The following is a 13,826-nucleotide window of genomic DNA, read 5'->3' as shown; positions in this document are numbered from 1 at the left end:
TCTCAGGGTTATCACCCAGCATTATTTCATTGGTACTCATTTATCCTGGCGTATCCAATAGAACGTTCGGTAATCAAACCCAAAAGAACGCCAATTGTTCGATTGGGTTCGGTAATGGAACATAATAAAACTAACGTAAAATTTGGTCAATCAAATGTCGGATTACCAAACAGTCGATTATCGAACAGTCAACAATGCAGGAACAATGTAATCGAATGTTCGATTACCAAACAAGTGACAATCCCTCCCCCCCACCCCCCCCCAAAAAAAGCCCCCCCCCCACCAAAAAAGAAAAAAAAAATGGCATGAGGCAAACAAGTTGGTCATTTATAAATGTAGCCGAGAAGTTGTACTTGGGACTACTGAGAACAACACCAGCTAGTGGTCAGAACTGGATTTGAATCTGCAACCTCCAGATTCCTTGCAGCTTCTCCACTGGGCCACGCTGCCTCCATCCAATAACAGATAAATAAAAACAAAAGAATCTGATGGTATGACAAAGCCATCTCTGCCTGGTTGTAGCTGTATATATGTATATGGTATTAAACTTAACACACATTTTTTAAGTCTAAATTGGTTCTCTTTAGGTGTATGCTTGGGAAGTAGCTGACCATCTTTTGAGGCTAAATGCCAATGTAGAAACAAGTTATTTTGCTGCACAGACAATGCGAACAAAGGTGTGTGAAAAAAGCTTTTAATTATGGTCATTATGTTCAATATTGCTATGAAAGGTTGATGACTGTGTAAATTTCTTATTAATTATTTTGTGATTAATTTCAAACCCCTTTGTAGGTTCAATACTACTTTCATGAACTACAACCAGCACAGTACCAGGTAAGACGTGACCAATGTAGTCAATATGTTAACCATGTGTGTTAAGTTCTTTGTAACCGTAATTTTTTCTTCTTGAATGATTAAATGCCTCTGGCAGCATTTATTTTAAACTTTGCTTGGTGGATCAACCTGGAGTTTATTCGACTCCTGGAGTTTATTCAAGCCCAGATTTTATTAAACAACAGGTTTTATACATTATTTTGCGACAGACTTACATATTTTGATTACAACTTCAGCTTTTTATACCTCAAATAAATGCTTGAGGGGGGTATTTTCAACTCCACCTTGGAGACCCCTCATTAATTTGAGACCCACCATTTACAGTCATGTATGTGTACAAGTCAAAATGTCCTCAGAGCTACATGTAAATTGTAATGGCTATTTCATTGGCATTCATGTGTATACATGTAGAGGGTTACACTGCAATAAATATTATAATAATGTGTGAAATATATTTCTTAGTTCTGAAAATTAAATAAAAGTATATTATCACTGTCTATTTTAACTTGCAGTCCCTTAAAGATTCACTTCTGGATCACCTTTTCACCCTTCATGATGTCTCTCATGCAATTGTCACACAGGTAGGCAAAGTTTATTCATTTTACCTTCAGTAGATGGTATTTTAGTCATGTTTGGAGCTTCCAAACATCACTCACTCACTGCTCAAAGACAAGAGACACGTCCACATACATTTCGAGTTGTGAGCTTGGGGTGGTTAGAAATACTGTACTTTAAAATTCAGAGTTTGCATTTATGTGACTGTGGAAGGCCATTCACATCGCGCGTAATCGGCCTTTGGGCATCTTGATATTAGCTAAAGTTGGATTGGAACACACTATTTTTTATTAGTAGAGTTCTACTGGTAAGACTATTAAATATCCAGCAATAACTGCTGGATTATTCACACTATGCATGAAGCAATGTCACATAATATTATGCAGTTAAGAAAATGTAAATGCAGGGATAAAAACTTGATAGCTTTAGATAAAACATAACCTAGCTTTTCTTTATTTCTATCTACTCAACACTAGTTGTGTCTAGCTCTCGCTGATCTTGCTGTTCAAATGCCACAATGGAAGGAAGTTGTCAGTGATCTCTCCCACAGGTATCTCATTTGCACTGACCTTGATTATAAATTCAGTTATTGTCAAAGATCATGAAACCTTCATAACTAATATTAAGCAAATAGCATGGGGCTCCAGGTCAAACTGAAATTTGGGGATGTTGAATTTTTGGGAGGGAGGAAAACTGGAGAACCCAGAGAACAACCCTCAGATATAGGGCGAGAACCAACAACAAACTCAATGCACATACAATGCCCGGTCTAGAAAACAAACCCAGGCCACATCGGTGGGAAGTGAGCACTCTCGCCACTGCGCCATCCCTGCTCCCCCAAATTTTTTTGAGGTTGATTTCATGTCCAAATAGATTGTTTGTAATGGTAAATATGCAGCTTTTTATTGAAGGCATTCAGAATTGAATTGCTTTTTATAAGAGAGGGGCAAGCTTGTGAGAAAGATTAGATCTTGGTTTAATACAAAAGAAAAAATACCATACATAATGTACATGTAGTTATGTTAAACTTTTCCTGACCAGCTTTTATGTGATTTCTGTTTGACAATTTTAGATTTGGTTCAACCGTAGAGAGACTACCTGTTCTTCTGGAGATTTTAACAGTTCTTCCTGAGGAGGTTAGTTTGCATTACTCTGAATCTTGATGATTGGTTTAATGTCAGATTAGTTAATAAAACACTTAGTGAAAATTTTTCTTTGTGTCTACTGGATAGGTTGGAAGTCATCATCTTAGAGTAGGAGCAAACAGAAGAGATGAAGTAATACATGAGCTTCGTGCCTCAGCTGCTACAGTTCTCAGTCTCCTTGTAAGTATTCTTCAGACTTCTAAAGACGATATTGTAGCTAAAGGCTTTGTTGCGTTTAGTCCAAGAAACTGGTACCACAGTAGAGGGCTGTACATATATTCCATATACAAATTCCTGAATAATTGTGTTCATATTATCATGAAATCGTGATTCAGCCCTGTCTCTCAAATGAAGGTTACATTATTTTTTTTGTTTTTAAAGCAACTTTGATCATTAATCACAATCATTGCATGTTTACCACAGGCAGCTTGTGTGGGCCAGTTTCCAAATGATGCAAATGTGAAAGTCAGGGTAAGTGAACTTTCATTGTTTTTCTAATCACTGGTCTGCAGCACTTTGCAGCAATAATGCATGTTGGGGTCCATTTCGTGACAGCAGCACATGCTTGCTGTCCAACAATGTGAAGACATGTCATCTCCGAAACATCTCCCGTATAAGGAAGTACTTATCCACGAAAACAACCGAGATCTTGGTCCATGCTTTTGCGTCTTCCAAACTCGACCACTGCAACTCTCTTTTATACAATGTGCCGAAGTATGCCTTAAAAAAGCTCCAGTCTGTTCAGAACACCGCTGCTCGACTTATCACCTGTTCCCGTTCACTGGCTTCCTGTTTCTGAATGCATTAAATTTAAATTCTGCTACTTACCTTCAAAGCTCTCCATCAACAATCTCCTATCTACATTCAAGATTTGTTAACGCACTACCAACCTTCAAGAACCCTCCGATCGTCACACTCTTCACGCCTTAACCCTGTCAAATTCCACCTTAAGTCGTATGGGTCTCGAGCTTTTGCTGTTTCGTCGCCTGAACTCTGGAACAGTCTACCTCTTTTTATCCGCTCATGTGACAATTTAAGTTATTTTAAATCAAAACTCAAAACTTATCTTTTTAAAAAAACTTATTACTCTTAGCGATTTTTACTTTTTATTACTTTTAATGTACATTTTTAATTTTTAAGATTTATTCAGCTAATTTTAACGAATTTTTATAGATTTGTAAAGCGCCTAGAGCAGACCTGGATAGGCGCTATAAAAATGTTTTATTATATATATATTATATTATTAATATGTCAAGTAGTTGTCTGTTTGGCCATGTGTTCAAATAAACCCAATTTCGCTTGCCTAAACTTGTACACATCAAGTATTTGCAACATGTAATCTGCCAGGGGTGTATTTTTTTACCTCCAGACTAATTGTGTTATTAGGGTGTAATATTGGTATGATTTCAAGAAGGATGCAAAAAACACAGTTCTGACACCAAATATAAATAAAAAAAAAAAACTGGCTGAAAGTGGTTGACTTCGGTCTTTGTCTTGATTTGAAGTTAGATGTCTGGAATAAAATAATTAGCACAGATCCATATACATGTAGCAGTGTACATTGGCTAGTCTTCCAGCTTATTGGCAGTCCTGATGACAAGTTTAAAAGGTTGTTTGATTAACCCAGTATAGCTAAGAGGTCATTTTATCTAGATCTGGCATAAGATGAGCATGTGCATTTCCCACAAGTTTATTAACATTGGGAACATCCCTAGAGACCGGCAGTGTATAAAATACTTATTATGCAAAAACTGAACCAATTTTAACTCTGATGAAGGTAACAGAGAGTTACCGAAAATTCAGTTTAATTTATAAGTTTTTACCAACTTTTTAAGATCAGATACAAACCAAATTTTATTATAGTAGTATTGTCAGTATTACCTAGTTTTTTTTAAACCTCCCCAACCTCACCAAGCAAGCAGCATTATTTTTGTAACATTACTTGTCTTATGCCAGATCTAGATAAAATGACCTCTTAGCTATACTGGGTTAATCAAACAACCTTTTAAACTTGTCGTCAGGACTGCCAATAAGCTGGAAGACTAGCCAATGTACACTGCTACATGTATATGGATCTGTGCTAATTATTTTATTCCAGACATCTAACTTCAAATCAAGACAAAGACCGAAGTCAACCACTTTCAGCCAGTTTTTTTATATTTTATATTCGGTGTCAGAACTGTGTTTTTTGCATCCTTCTCGATATCATTGCGGGAAACAAAAGAATGTAATTTGACAACTTTGACATTGTTCTTGTTAGATGTTTCGCTGTGCTGGTAGTTGGGTGACCCTGAGTGCATTTCCACCGGTTGAATTTGTACAGAGTGATTTGCTGAAGTCAACATTCAACACACTGGTAAGTAAAGTTCTGTACCGGTACATGATACATAAACCAGTAGTCAATTATTAAAGTTTAGAGCCATCTGTTTCTCAGCCTCTTATTCTACACTTCTATACAATGTACCTCACCTGCCACTGATGTTTTTTTCTTTCTTTCTTTTCAGCATGAGGCAGATTCCAGTGATATGTTACATGAAGCAGCAGCAGACTTTGTTTGCAATGCACTTTATACATCTGAGGTATGTGTGTAATAACTACATATTAAGTGGGTTTTTTTGTTGTCATTAAATTATATAATTGTATGTGTTAATTTCTTAGGAATATCCTATGTCTGATGTGGTTGTTTACAATTAATGTTTTAATTAAGTTTTCAATTCTCTTTGCTTGATGTGCAATAAAAGCTGATCAACTGCGCACACATCAGCAGCTTGCTCTCTATTTACAGCAGCTATTGACTCACATTCATGATTTTTCACACGGTACTGTTAACTGAACTTTTGTCTATTTGTAACATGATTGCTTCCCTTTTCTATTTAGAACCTTGACAAACAGCAAAAGTTAGCCGAAGGACTGTTTAAATTTGTTATGATGTTACCTCCAGCTTATGAGAAAGCTGTTCAAAGTGAGGACTTTGACAGGTAATTGAGTTACTGAGCAACATGTACCGGTATTATTATTATTACAAGGTACAGTTTTAACTAATGCTTTGTGGACAAAAATGTAGTCTAGGGAGGGGGTGGGTATTCAAAAGTATTTTTATACTAGGGCTCTGCCCTGAGGTTCAAACCTTTGTCATTTTACCATTTTTGGCAAAATGGTACCCCTTTACCTACAGTGTGGATACACTATATCCATTTTTTAAACTTTTCACTTGAATAACCCCTCAAAATAATTTTTTTAATTCATTTTTTATGATTATTTTACAGAGCACTTAACTTGTGCAGAGTTTTCACTGAAATGGGAGAATCTTTTCTACCTGTAATTGTGGAGGCACCTGGAAGGGTAAGTGTGCATAATTTTTACTCTTCCTGCCGTAATAATATACGATTTCAAAATCTATGATTTTTTCCCAGTAGACATACATTATCTGAGTTATGTGACACACCCTTTTTTGTGATGCCACAACAACAACAACAACTTTATTTGCACCCTTTACATTCAATTAAATTAACAATACAATAATAAAAGAAATAAAGTAAAGTGCATGGCTGCCCAGAATAACCACGATTGGCCAACAAGATTGGGCAGCCATAATAAGATTGGGCAGCCACACAATTATATCCAATTGAATCTTTTATTTACATTTGTAAAACAGTGAAGATTTACACTGCAACAGCTTTATACTTATCTCTTATTATTCATTCAGCCACTGTTAATAATTTTATGGGATTCTTGTCTGATTGAAAGTCCTAAAAAGTTTCAAATCCAAGACAAGTGAGATGTAAGAAGGGTGAAAATCTGTATAGACTGTTGAACTGTCTTTTCCTGCAGGACCTAGGAGATCTAAGAACACTCACCATAATACTGACTTGTGTGAAGTACCATCAATATGAGGTATGATATCCTTGTTTACTACAATTGTACAGTCCCAATATTTGCTGGAAACTTTTCTAATGCCATGATATATGATGGATCCCAAAATTAAGGTTAGCAACAACAGTTACTTTTTACTAGGAAGTCGCTAAGAAAATAGTAGTTTCAATTGCAGTTTGTAGCTCTCTGTGAATTTCAAAATCAGACTCCTTAGTTCCCCATCAAGGGGATGCCAAAAAAAATCCTCTTCCACAATCCCCAGACTGCATACATGCAGTATGTTAACCTATTTGTGCTTATGTCAGGTTGCAGAGGTAACATTCAACTTCTGGTATCGCTTATCGGAAGCTTTGTTCAAGACTGAAGATGAGGCCAAGACAGCCCTTTTTAGACCTTATTTTGAAAGCTTGTTTGAAGCACTGTGTGTCCATTGCAGACTGGAAAGTGATGCTGTAAGTACCCTCATGTGACTACTAAGCCTGTAAGATAACTGTATCTTGTTTATTCTTTCATCTTGTCAACAGTGTTGCAAACGTGGATTAAACTACTGAAGTTGACAACATTGTGCTGTTTTGTTTTATTCTATAGGAGGGTATCCCAGATGACTGCGATGAGTTTGGGGAGTTTCGTATAAGGGTAGCAGATCTCATCAAGGATTGTGTGTTTATTGTAGGATCAGGAAGTTGTTTCAGACAGGTAGGACAACTGTGATTAAGCAAGTCTAGAGAATTATTAATAATTCCTGGATTGGCATTCCTAATAAAAATTGTATGAACACCTTACTGTGTAGTTTACCATGCAAACTGATCAATTCATACCTGAATTTTTTTATTCTGATAGATGTACAACAGCCTTGTTCAGCAAGGAAACACAATACCCTGGGAAGTGTCAGAAGCCATCTTGTTTGTGATGTCAACAGTTGCCAGGAATGTGCCACTGTAAGATGGTTTTGTCTTGTGATGAAGTTGTTGATTGCATACTTTGTTAGTGCGTGTTCAATTATCCACTTTTTAGGGAATTAAGATTAGGAGATAATAGCTTAACCCAGTGGGAGAAAATGTACAAGTCATGTATATGTTGTGGTTTAAATTTATCTTTGGTTAAAAATAATTTTTCAAGCCAGTTTTTTTGTTCATTGTCTCATATTGTCATAATCTGAAACAGTGGGAAATAAAATCAAACTGGTTTGAAAAATTTCCAACCAATAATAAATTTAAACCACAACATATACATGATTGTACAGTATAGCAGTCAGTCACTAGATTTTTTTTTTGATTTAATGTTTATTAAGCTCAGGAATGAAGATTTTTTTTTCAATATTTACCTCTCCAACTTCCGTAGGTAACAATCTTTGGTCAATTCACTCAGGTGATTTTCAAGAAAGAATTCCCATCATTTAACCTAAACTGTCCCATCATCTAGCTCCCGTTTTACTCCGTAATTGTAATAATTACTATCATTGTTATCTTTCTTCTGTAGGGATTTTGAAGTAGTTGGTCATTTCCTGCCAGTGGTGTTAAATTTACCATCAAGCTGTCATGTCTCTGTTAGACACACCAGTATTAAACTTGTTGGTGAACTGGCAGATTGGATAGAGAAGCATCCTGAATATCTTGGTATGGAGACTAAATTTTGTTTTGATTTGTATATGTTGTGGATGAATTTTATCTTTGGTTTAAAATTTTTCAAACCAGTTTGATTTTTCTTTTTCTTTTGTTTCAGACAAATGGGACAGTGAAAAATAAAAATCAAACTGGTTTTAAAAAATTCAACCAATTACGAAATTCAAACACAACATACATTTTTTCAACCAATTTTTAATTTTAATTAATTTTTATTTTTTTGTTTCACATTCATTACCATAGTCTTAAACAAAGAAAATTCAAAATCAAACAGTTTAAAAAAATTAAAACCAAAAACTGGGAACCCCAGGAAAAGCCTTTTTTGTGTGTTTTGTGTACTTGCCTTTAAGCAGTGTCTTCACCAAACATTTTCTGTACCTACAAACTGGGAATAATACTTAAAAAAAAAAAAAAAAAAAAAAAAACGACTTTTGAAGGGTAACACAATTACTGGTGTCCCAGTAGTTTTCATTGTGGCCCTGAATCCCTGATCGAATTGGAATTTAGAAGTGTTGGTTTTTGTGGAGGGAGGAAAACCGGAGAACCCGGAGAAAAACCCTCGGAGCAAGGACGAGAACCAACAACAAACTCAACCCACATATGACGCCGGGTCCGGGAATCAAACCCGGGCCACATTGGTGGGAAGCGAGCGCTCTCACCACTGCGCCACCCCTGCTCCTCAAGACAAAATAACAGCCATCTAGAGTCTTATCTTAGTATTAATAATTATCTAAAGCTGAAAATCAAAGTCCTCATGAATCATAAACTAAAGAACCATAACATTCTCTGTAAACTATTGTAAGTTACTTTTTTGTTGGGGCTTTGTCACATCTTAGATGTCTTAACCTAATTTTTGTTTCTTTTACAGATCCTATCCTTCAATATTTGTTGTCTAATATTCAAGATCCTAAACTGTCATCCGTCTCAGCATCAGCTATTGAAAGCCTTTGTATGTCATGTTTTGCACAGATGACAAAATATTTTGACGTATTAGCTCAGGTAAAGAAGAACTGCTTGTTAATGGCTAGCTGAACATAATCTTTCAACTTGATTTCTATGTATGTCATTACCAATATTCATTTAATGAGTAACATGGGCTTGCTCTTTCAGAGAACAAATAGGTATAGGAAATCCCTGAGATTAGTTTAATAATCCAACTACCTTATTGTTACTTATTTTCGCGGGACTTAATTTTTGCGATTTTCGCGATTTTCAAAAAATCGCGAAATTAAAGACCCGCAAAAATTAATTCCAACCGATTTCTATTGTATTTTTTATGCTAATTACGTAGTTTTGGCCAAATCGCGAAAATTAAGACTCGCAAAATATTCCTGTTCCATATTCGCGAAATTAAGTGCCCGCGAAAATAAGTAACAATAAGGTATCAGAACTTTGGTCTGGAGGGGGATTTCGTATGTAAAACTGATGTGGGTGCTCATGGTACCTTTTAGGGGATAAAATTTGTGGTTTGGTACTGCTTGGGGTGCTAAAATCTAACATGACCTATTTGAATTATCACGATACCCTTAGGGTGTCACGATGCCCTTAGGGTATTGAGCTGAAATGGCCACAGAAAATATTTGTCAGTTAACTGGTCTTTTTCTTTCTCTCAAGACTTGAATTAACCAAAAAAATAAAATGATATACATTCAGTTTGGGAGGTGGGTGTGTTGTTTTAGAATAAGTACCAATTTGGGGGTGAAAAATCAATTTGAGCCACGCCATCAAACATAATTCTGGTAGCTGTTAGAGATGTTTTCAAAATCACCCCTGTAATTTTTTAGAAGAAAGTGCACCCCACCCATCCCCCCCCCCCCCCCCAAACAACATGGAAAAAGCCCTGGGTCAGGAATGAAGTCAACAATGACATAACACCACACATGAAATTAAAAAACTTCATGATGTATCACAAAGATATCACACACAAGGTATGATAAGACGTTAGTTTCACAATGTGGTGAACTTTAAAATATTTTTTAATAGTAATCTTTAAATATCTATCATAGGTGGTAGTTGCAGCGGATTCACTTTCTATCTCACATGATTCTTATATTGGACTCCTGAAAGGTTAGCTGTTTGTTATATACTTTCACAAACTTATTAATAATTCATTGAGTTTAAACAAAGAAAATCATAGCCGAGAAGGAAGTTTGGATTTACAGTTTTATTTCTCTGTTTACTTCGTAGCTTTTGTTTTGATTGAGAAGATACATCCAACACTCGAGACAGTGTTTCATCGGTTATCCAAACACCTTGAATTTCATCAAAATACTCCACTGCTTGTCTTAGTTTAACTACTTTCTTGGTGTTTGGATATCCAGATGAAATACTGTCGCTTGTGTTTGATATATTACGTATGAAACGTGCAAATGAAACTCTTTGTTGCTGCGTTAATCCACTAGTGAAGATTGAAACTGAAATGCCTTGAATTTACATGTTTTGACCATGTCCAGGCAGTGTAACTTAAATCAGTTTACATTCTTATTTGTTACAGGAGTGTGTAAAGTTCTAGAACGAGTTCCTTCTGACAAACTTTCTGAAGGCTTACATTCTATATGTGGTATTCATATAACGTCTCTTAAGCAGGTGAGTCTAACAATTCTTAGATGATTCTATTTCACAATTGTCATGCAACATGGCTCAGTTATCGCGTAGAGCACATAATAGAATTACGGCATAGGAGGAGGAAGACTTGAAATCCCGTGGTCCTGGGTACAAGTCCCATACTGACCAATGCCTGGAGTAGTTTCATGGTAGACCCGAGTTCAACTTCCCAGGTACGCTTGTAAATGACAACTGGTTCTTCTCCTGCCAGTTGGAAGTGTTAACCTTGTTTTGAATTTGCAATATTCGTTTTTAATGTTTGAAAGCTCAGCCCCATCAGCACTTGTGCTAAATTAATTACCAAGGGTAATAAATGTCTTTTTCCCATCAAAATGAATATGGAATAGACGAGTAGTATGTCAGATGTCTCAAACCTCCTTAGATTGTCCACAGCCTTTTTTTGGTAATTGTGAAGAACAGCTCCCGCTAACCGACTGTCGGTCAACTGTCGGCCGACAGGTTACCAACAGACTACCGACAGGCCACCGACAGCCCACCGACAGGTTACCGACAGTTTCCCAAAACAGAAATTTTACTGTAAAACTGAGCAGTAAACACAGAAGTAAACCCGATACAGAAAGCGATTAAAACAGATAAGACTTAAGTTATAAACATTGTATTTCATTGAATGAGTGACGAGCCCAAAACGCGTTTGCAAGGAAGCTAGGACGTCTCTTGGGCAAGGGAAGAATCAAGCGCGCAAAGCAGATTTCTGTTTACTATTTAGCTAACGTGAACTACTAGGTGGTTCATTATTTGCAGATTGTTCATAACCCTTTCGTTTATTTGAAAACATTTCTTATTCTGATGTTTGTATTCTCAAGATTTTATCAGCACCAGTGAACTCGTATCCAGACCCAACTCTTTGGCTAGACAGACTAGCAGCCACATTTAGGTGAGCATGCGTGATAACACTCTACGCTCATTGCTTTACGATTCATGAATGTTGCAAATGCACTAACTTTAAATTAATTTTCACTGTGTTGCAGATATATCAATCCCAAAGTAGACAATGGCAAGGTGCATCCAGCACTTACAGTTGTGGAGGAGGTAAGCCCTTCTGGACTGTGCAAATAAAACTATGAATGAAGTAGTGGTGATAGCAAGCTTTAGTCAAACAGGAACTGTGTCACGGATTTTAGCTAAATTTAGACATAAGAAAATGGACCACTGAAATGAGTGACATATAAAAATAACCATGTAAACAGTGATGGAACATTTTAATAACACAAAAAATACAAAAAAAATACAGATGGACAAACATTGTATAAGAGTAAAACAGATTGCGATATGGTTGAGTTATTTTTTCAAAAATAGCTCTTTAGTCGTCGTGTGCTTGTAATCAGTGGGTCAGTGAAGTATGTGTGTTTGTCACACCAATCAGATTTCAGGTACTATCAGAACCAATAAAATTGCAGTTTATAAAGGGGAAGCAATCTGACGTAGTCAGCAATTTCGTTCTAAGTTTTTAGATTAGAAGGAGGCGGAATCGGTGAGTTGTGATTTAACCCTGGATTAAAAACGTTTTTCGTAACGCCCGCCTGCTTACAACGCACACGCCGTGAGCAAAAGGCCCAACACTAACTTGTTATTCGTCTTATTCGAGCGTACGTTTGGAGAGGCTAGCTTTCCATTTGCACAAAGCAGATTTGAAGAATAATGTGGTCATTACTTTTGCCGTCCGCTTTGTGAAGTTCGTTGGGAAATTGGAAAGTTTGTTATGAAGTTGCCAAATAGGTTGCGAGTTTTTGAATCAAATTGTGAGCTTCGATACAAAGTTCCCAACTTCGGCCCGAAATTAATAAAACCTTCTATAATTATGTTATCAAAAAGGGCTTTCTACGCTAAACTGTTGAAAACAAATGTCATAAAAATAAAAAACTTTTATATTCAGCGAGCCGTAAACACGTTGTCTCGAACAAATTAGTCTGTCGCGTCGCGTCGGCTTCGATTAAAATCAATAAACCATCCAGTTTCATCCGGTTTACAAACGCAGAAGACTTGAAATTGAAGACAGTGAAGATTATGCCTCACAGAAATCGTTAAATATGTGTTTTCATACAAAAAAGTTAAAATTTGACCAAATTTCTACCTGCATAAGATTTATTTATCGCCAAATCACTTGCGTGATCGCTGATGCGAAACGTTGTCTTGCACTTCAAGCTACTTCAACTTTCCTTGACAAGCTCTAAAATCTTCGAGTTCAGAAATCGCCATGACTTTCGAGCAACATGTCTTGTTTCTCCTCAACAACCAAAACTTCGAAAGTTCAGTCGGGCCGAAGTTGGGAACTTATCGAAGTTCGCAATTTGATTCGCAAACTCGCAACGTAATTGGCAACTTCATAACAAAGTTTCCAATTTCCCAACAAACTTCGCAAAGCGGGCGGCCAAAGTAAACTGAAATCAACTGTAAAACAAGTATTAACTTTGCTGTTAAAAGCAACTACGATCGAGAGCAAAAACAGAATACGAGCGTGCCATTCCGTGACAATTCGATAACTCAATTAGTTCTTGTTTGTTGAATAGAATTTAGGTTGTGAATGAACGAAAATCTTTGTCGAACAGTTCTGACAGAAAGCAAATACTCCAGGTGTACTGCGCTTTAAAGAACTTTCCCGAAGAAAGTGGTTTTTGATTTGATGCGTTTATTACTTCGTTTATTATAGTACTTTTCGTTCAATGTCTATATGGAATCGTGGCTTTTTCGAGAAAAACAAGGGTATCGTGTTACGTTCGTTTTTAAAAAAACAGAGGTCTCATGTTACAAAAGTGAGAAAAACAACAATATCATGTTTCAGTGTTTGGCAAAAAGCCAAAAGTATTCCGTAACAAACAAAAGTAACACGTAACGGTTGCAACAAAGCTAGCAACAAAATAACCGCTTAAACAGAATAAGAACGTGCCATTTTGTGACATTTTGATAATTGAATTAGTTTTTGTTTTTCAATTAAATGATGAAAATTAACATATTGAATAAAACAGTTCTGATGTATCAAAATGCACGTAAAGGTTATTTTGTTTGCAAGCAAATTTTGTGCAAAAAGTGACTTCGTGGGCCGCCAAACACAAATAGCTCAACCCATGGCATAAACCATCCCAACAGAACAATCACCCAGTTTCACCCCAAGCCACCCCATAAATTGAAAAAATAACTCCTGCACGCTTAGCGTGCCTATGTTTTTTCCAAAGCT

General features: G+C 36.4%; 1 protein-coding gene across 1 annotated transcript; it reads left to right on the top strand.

Annotated features, from left to right (window-relative positions):
• Positions 1-587: 587 nt before the first annotated feature.
• LOC144640241 (transportin-3-like) lies at positions 588-11,683 on the top strand (the record flags this gene model as incomplete). The annotated part of the gene is made up of 21 exons (XM_078499439.1): positions 588-677; positions 793-834; positions 1,347-1,415; positions 1,866-1,939; positions 2,462-2,525; positions 2,622-2,714; positions 2,958-3,005; positions 4,795-4,890; positions 5,039-5,113; positions 5,412-5,512; positions 5,801-5,876; positions 6,366-6,428; positions 6,713-6,859; positions 6,996-7,103; positions 7,248-7,345; positions 7,887-8,023; positions 8,898-9,028; positions 10,036-10,096; positions 10,524-10,615; positions 11,458-11,528; positions 11,623-11,683. Coding segments are annotated over 21 exons (1,797 nt in total), but the record flags the coding sequence as incomplete, so codon positions are not given.
• Between the last annotated feature and the right edge of the window lie 2,143 nt (positions 11,684-13,826).

The sequence above is a fragment of the Oculina patagonica genome, unplaced genomic scaffold (genome assembly GCF_052425735.1).
Source record: "Oculina patagonica isolate OP01 unplaced genomic scaffold, crgOcupat unplaced210, whole genome shotgun sequence".
NCBI lineage: Eukaryota > Metazoa > Cnidaria > Anthozoa > Scleractinia > Oculinidae > Oculina > Oculina patagonica.
Note: the sequence above shows the minus strand (reverse complement) of the source record. Positions and strands in the feature narration are given on the sequence as shown.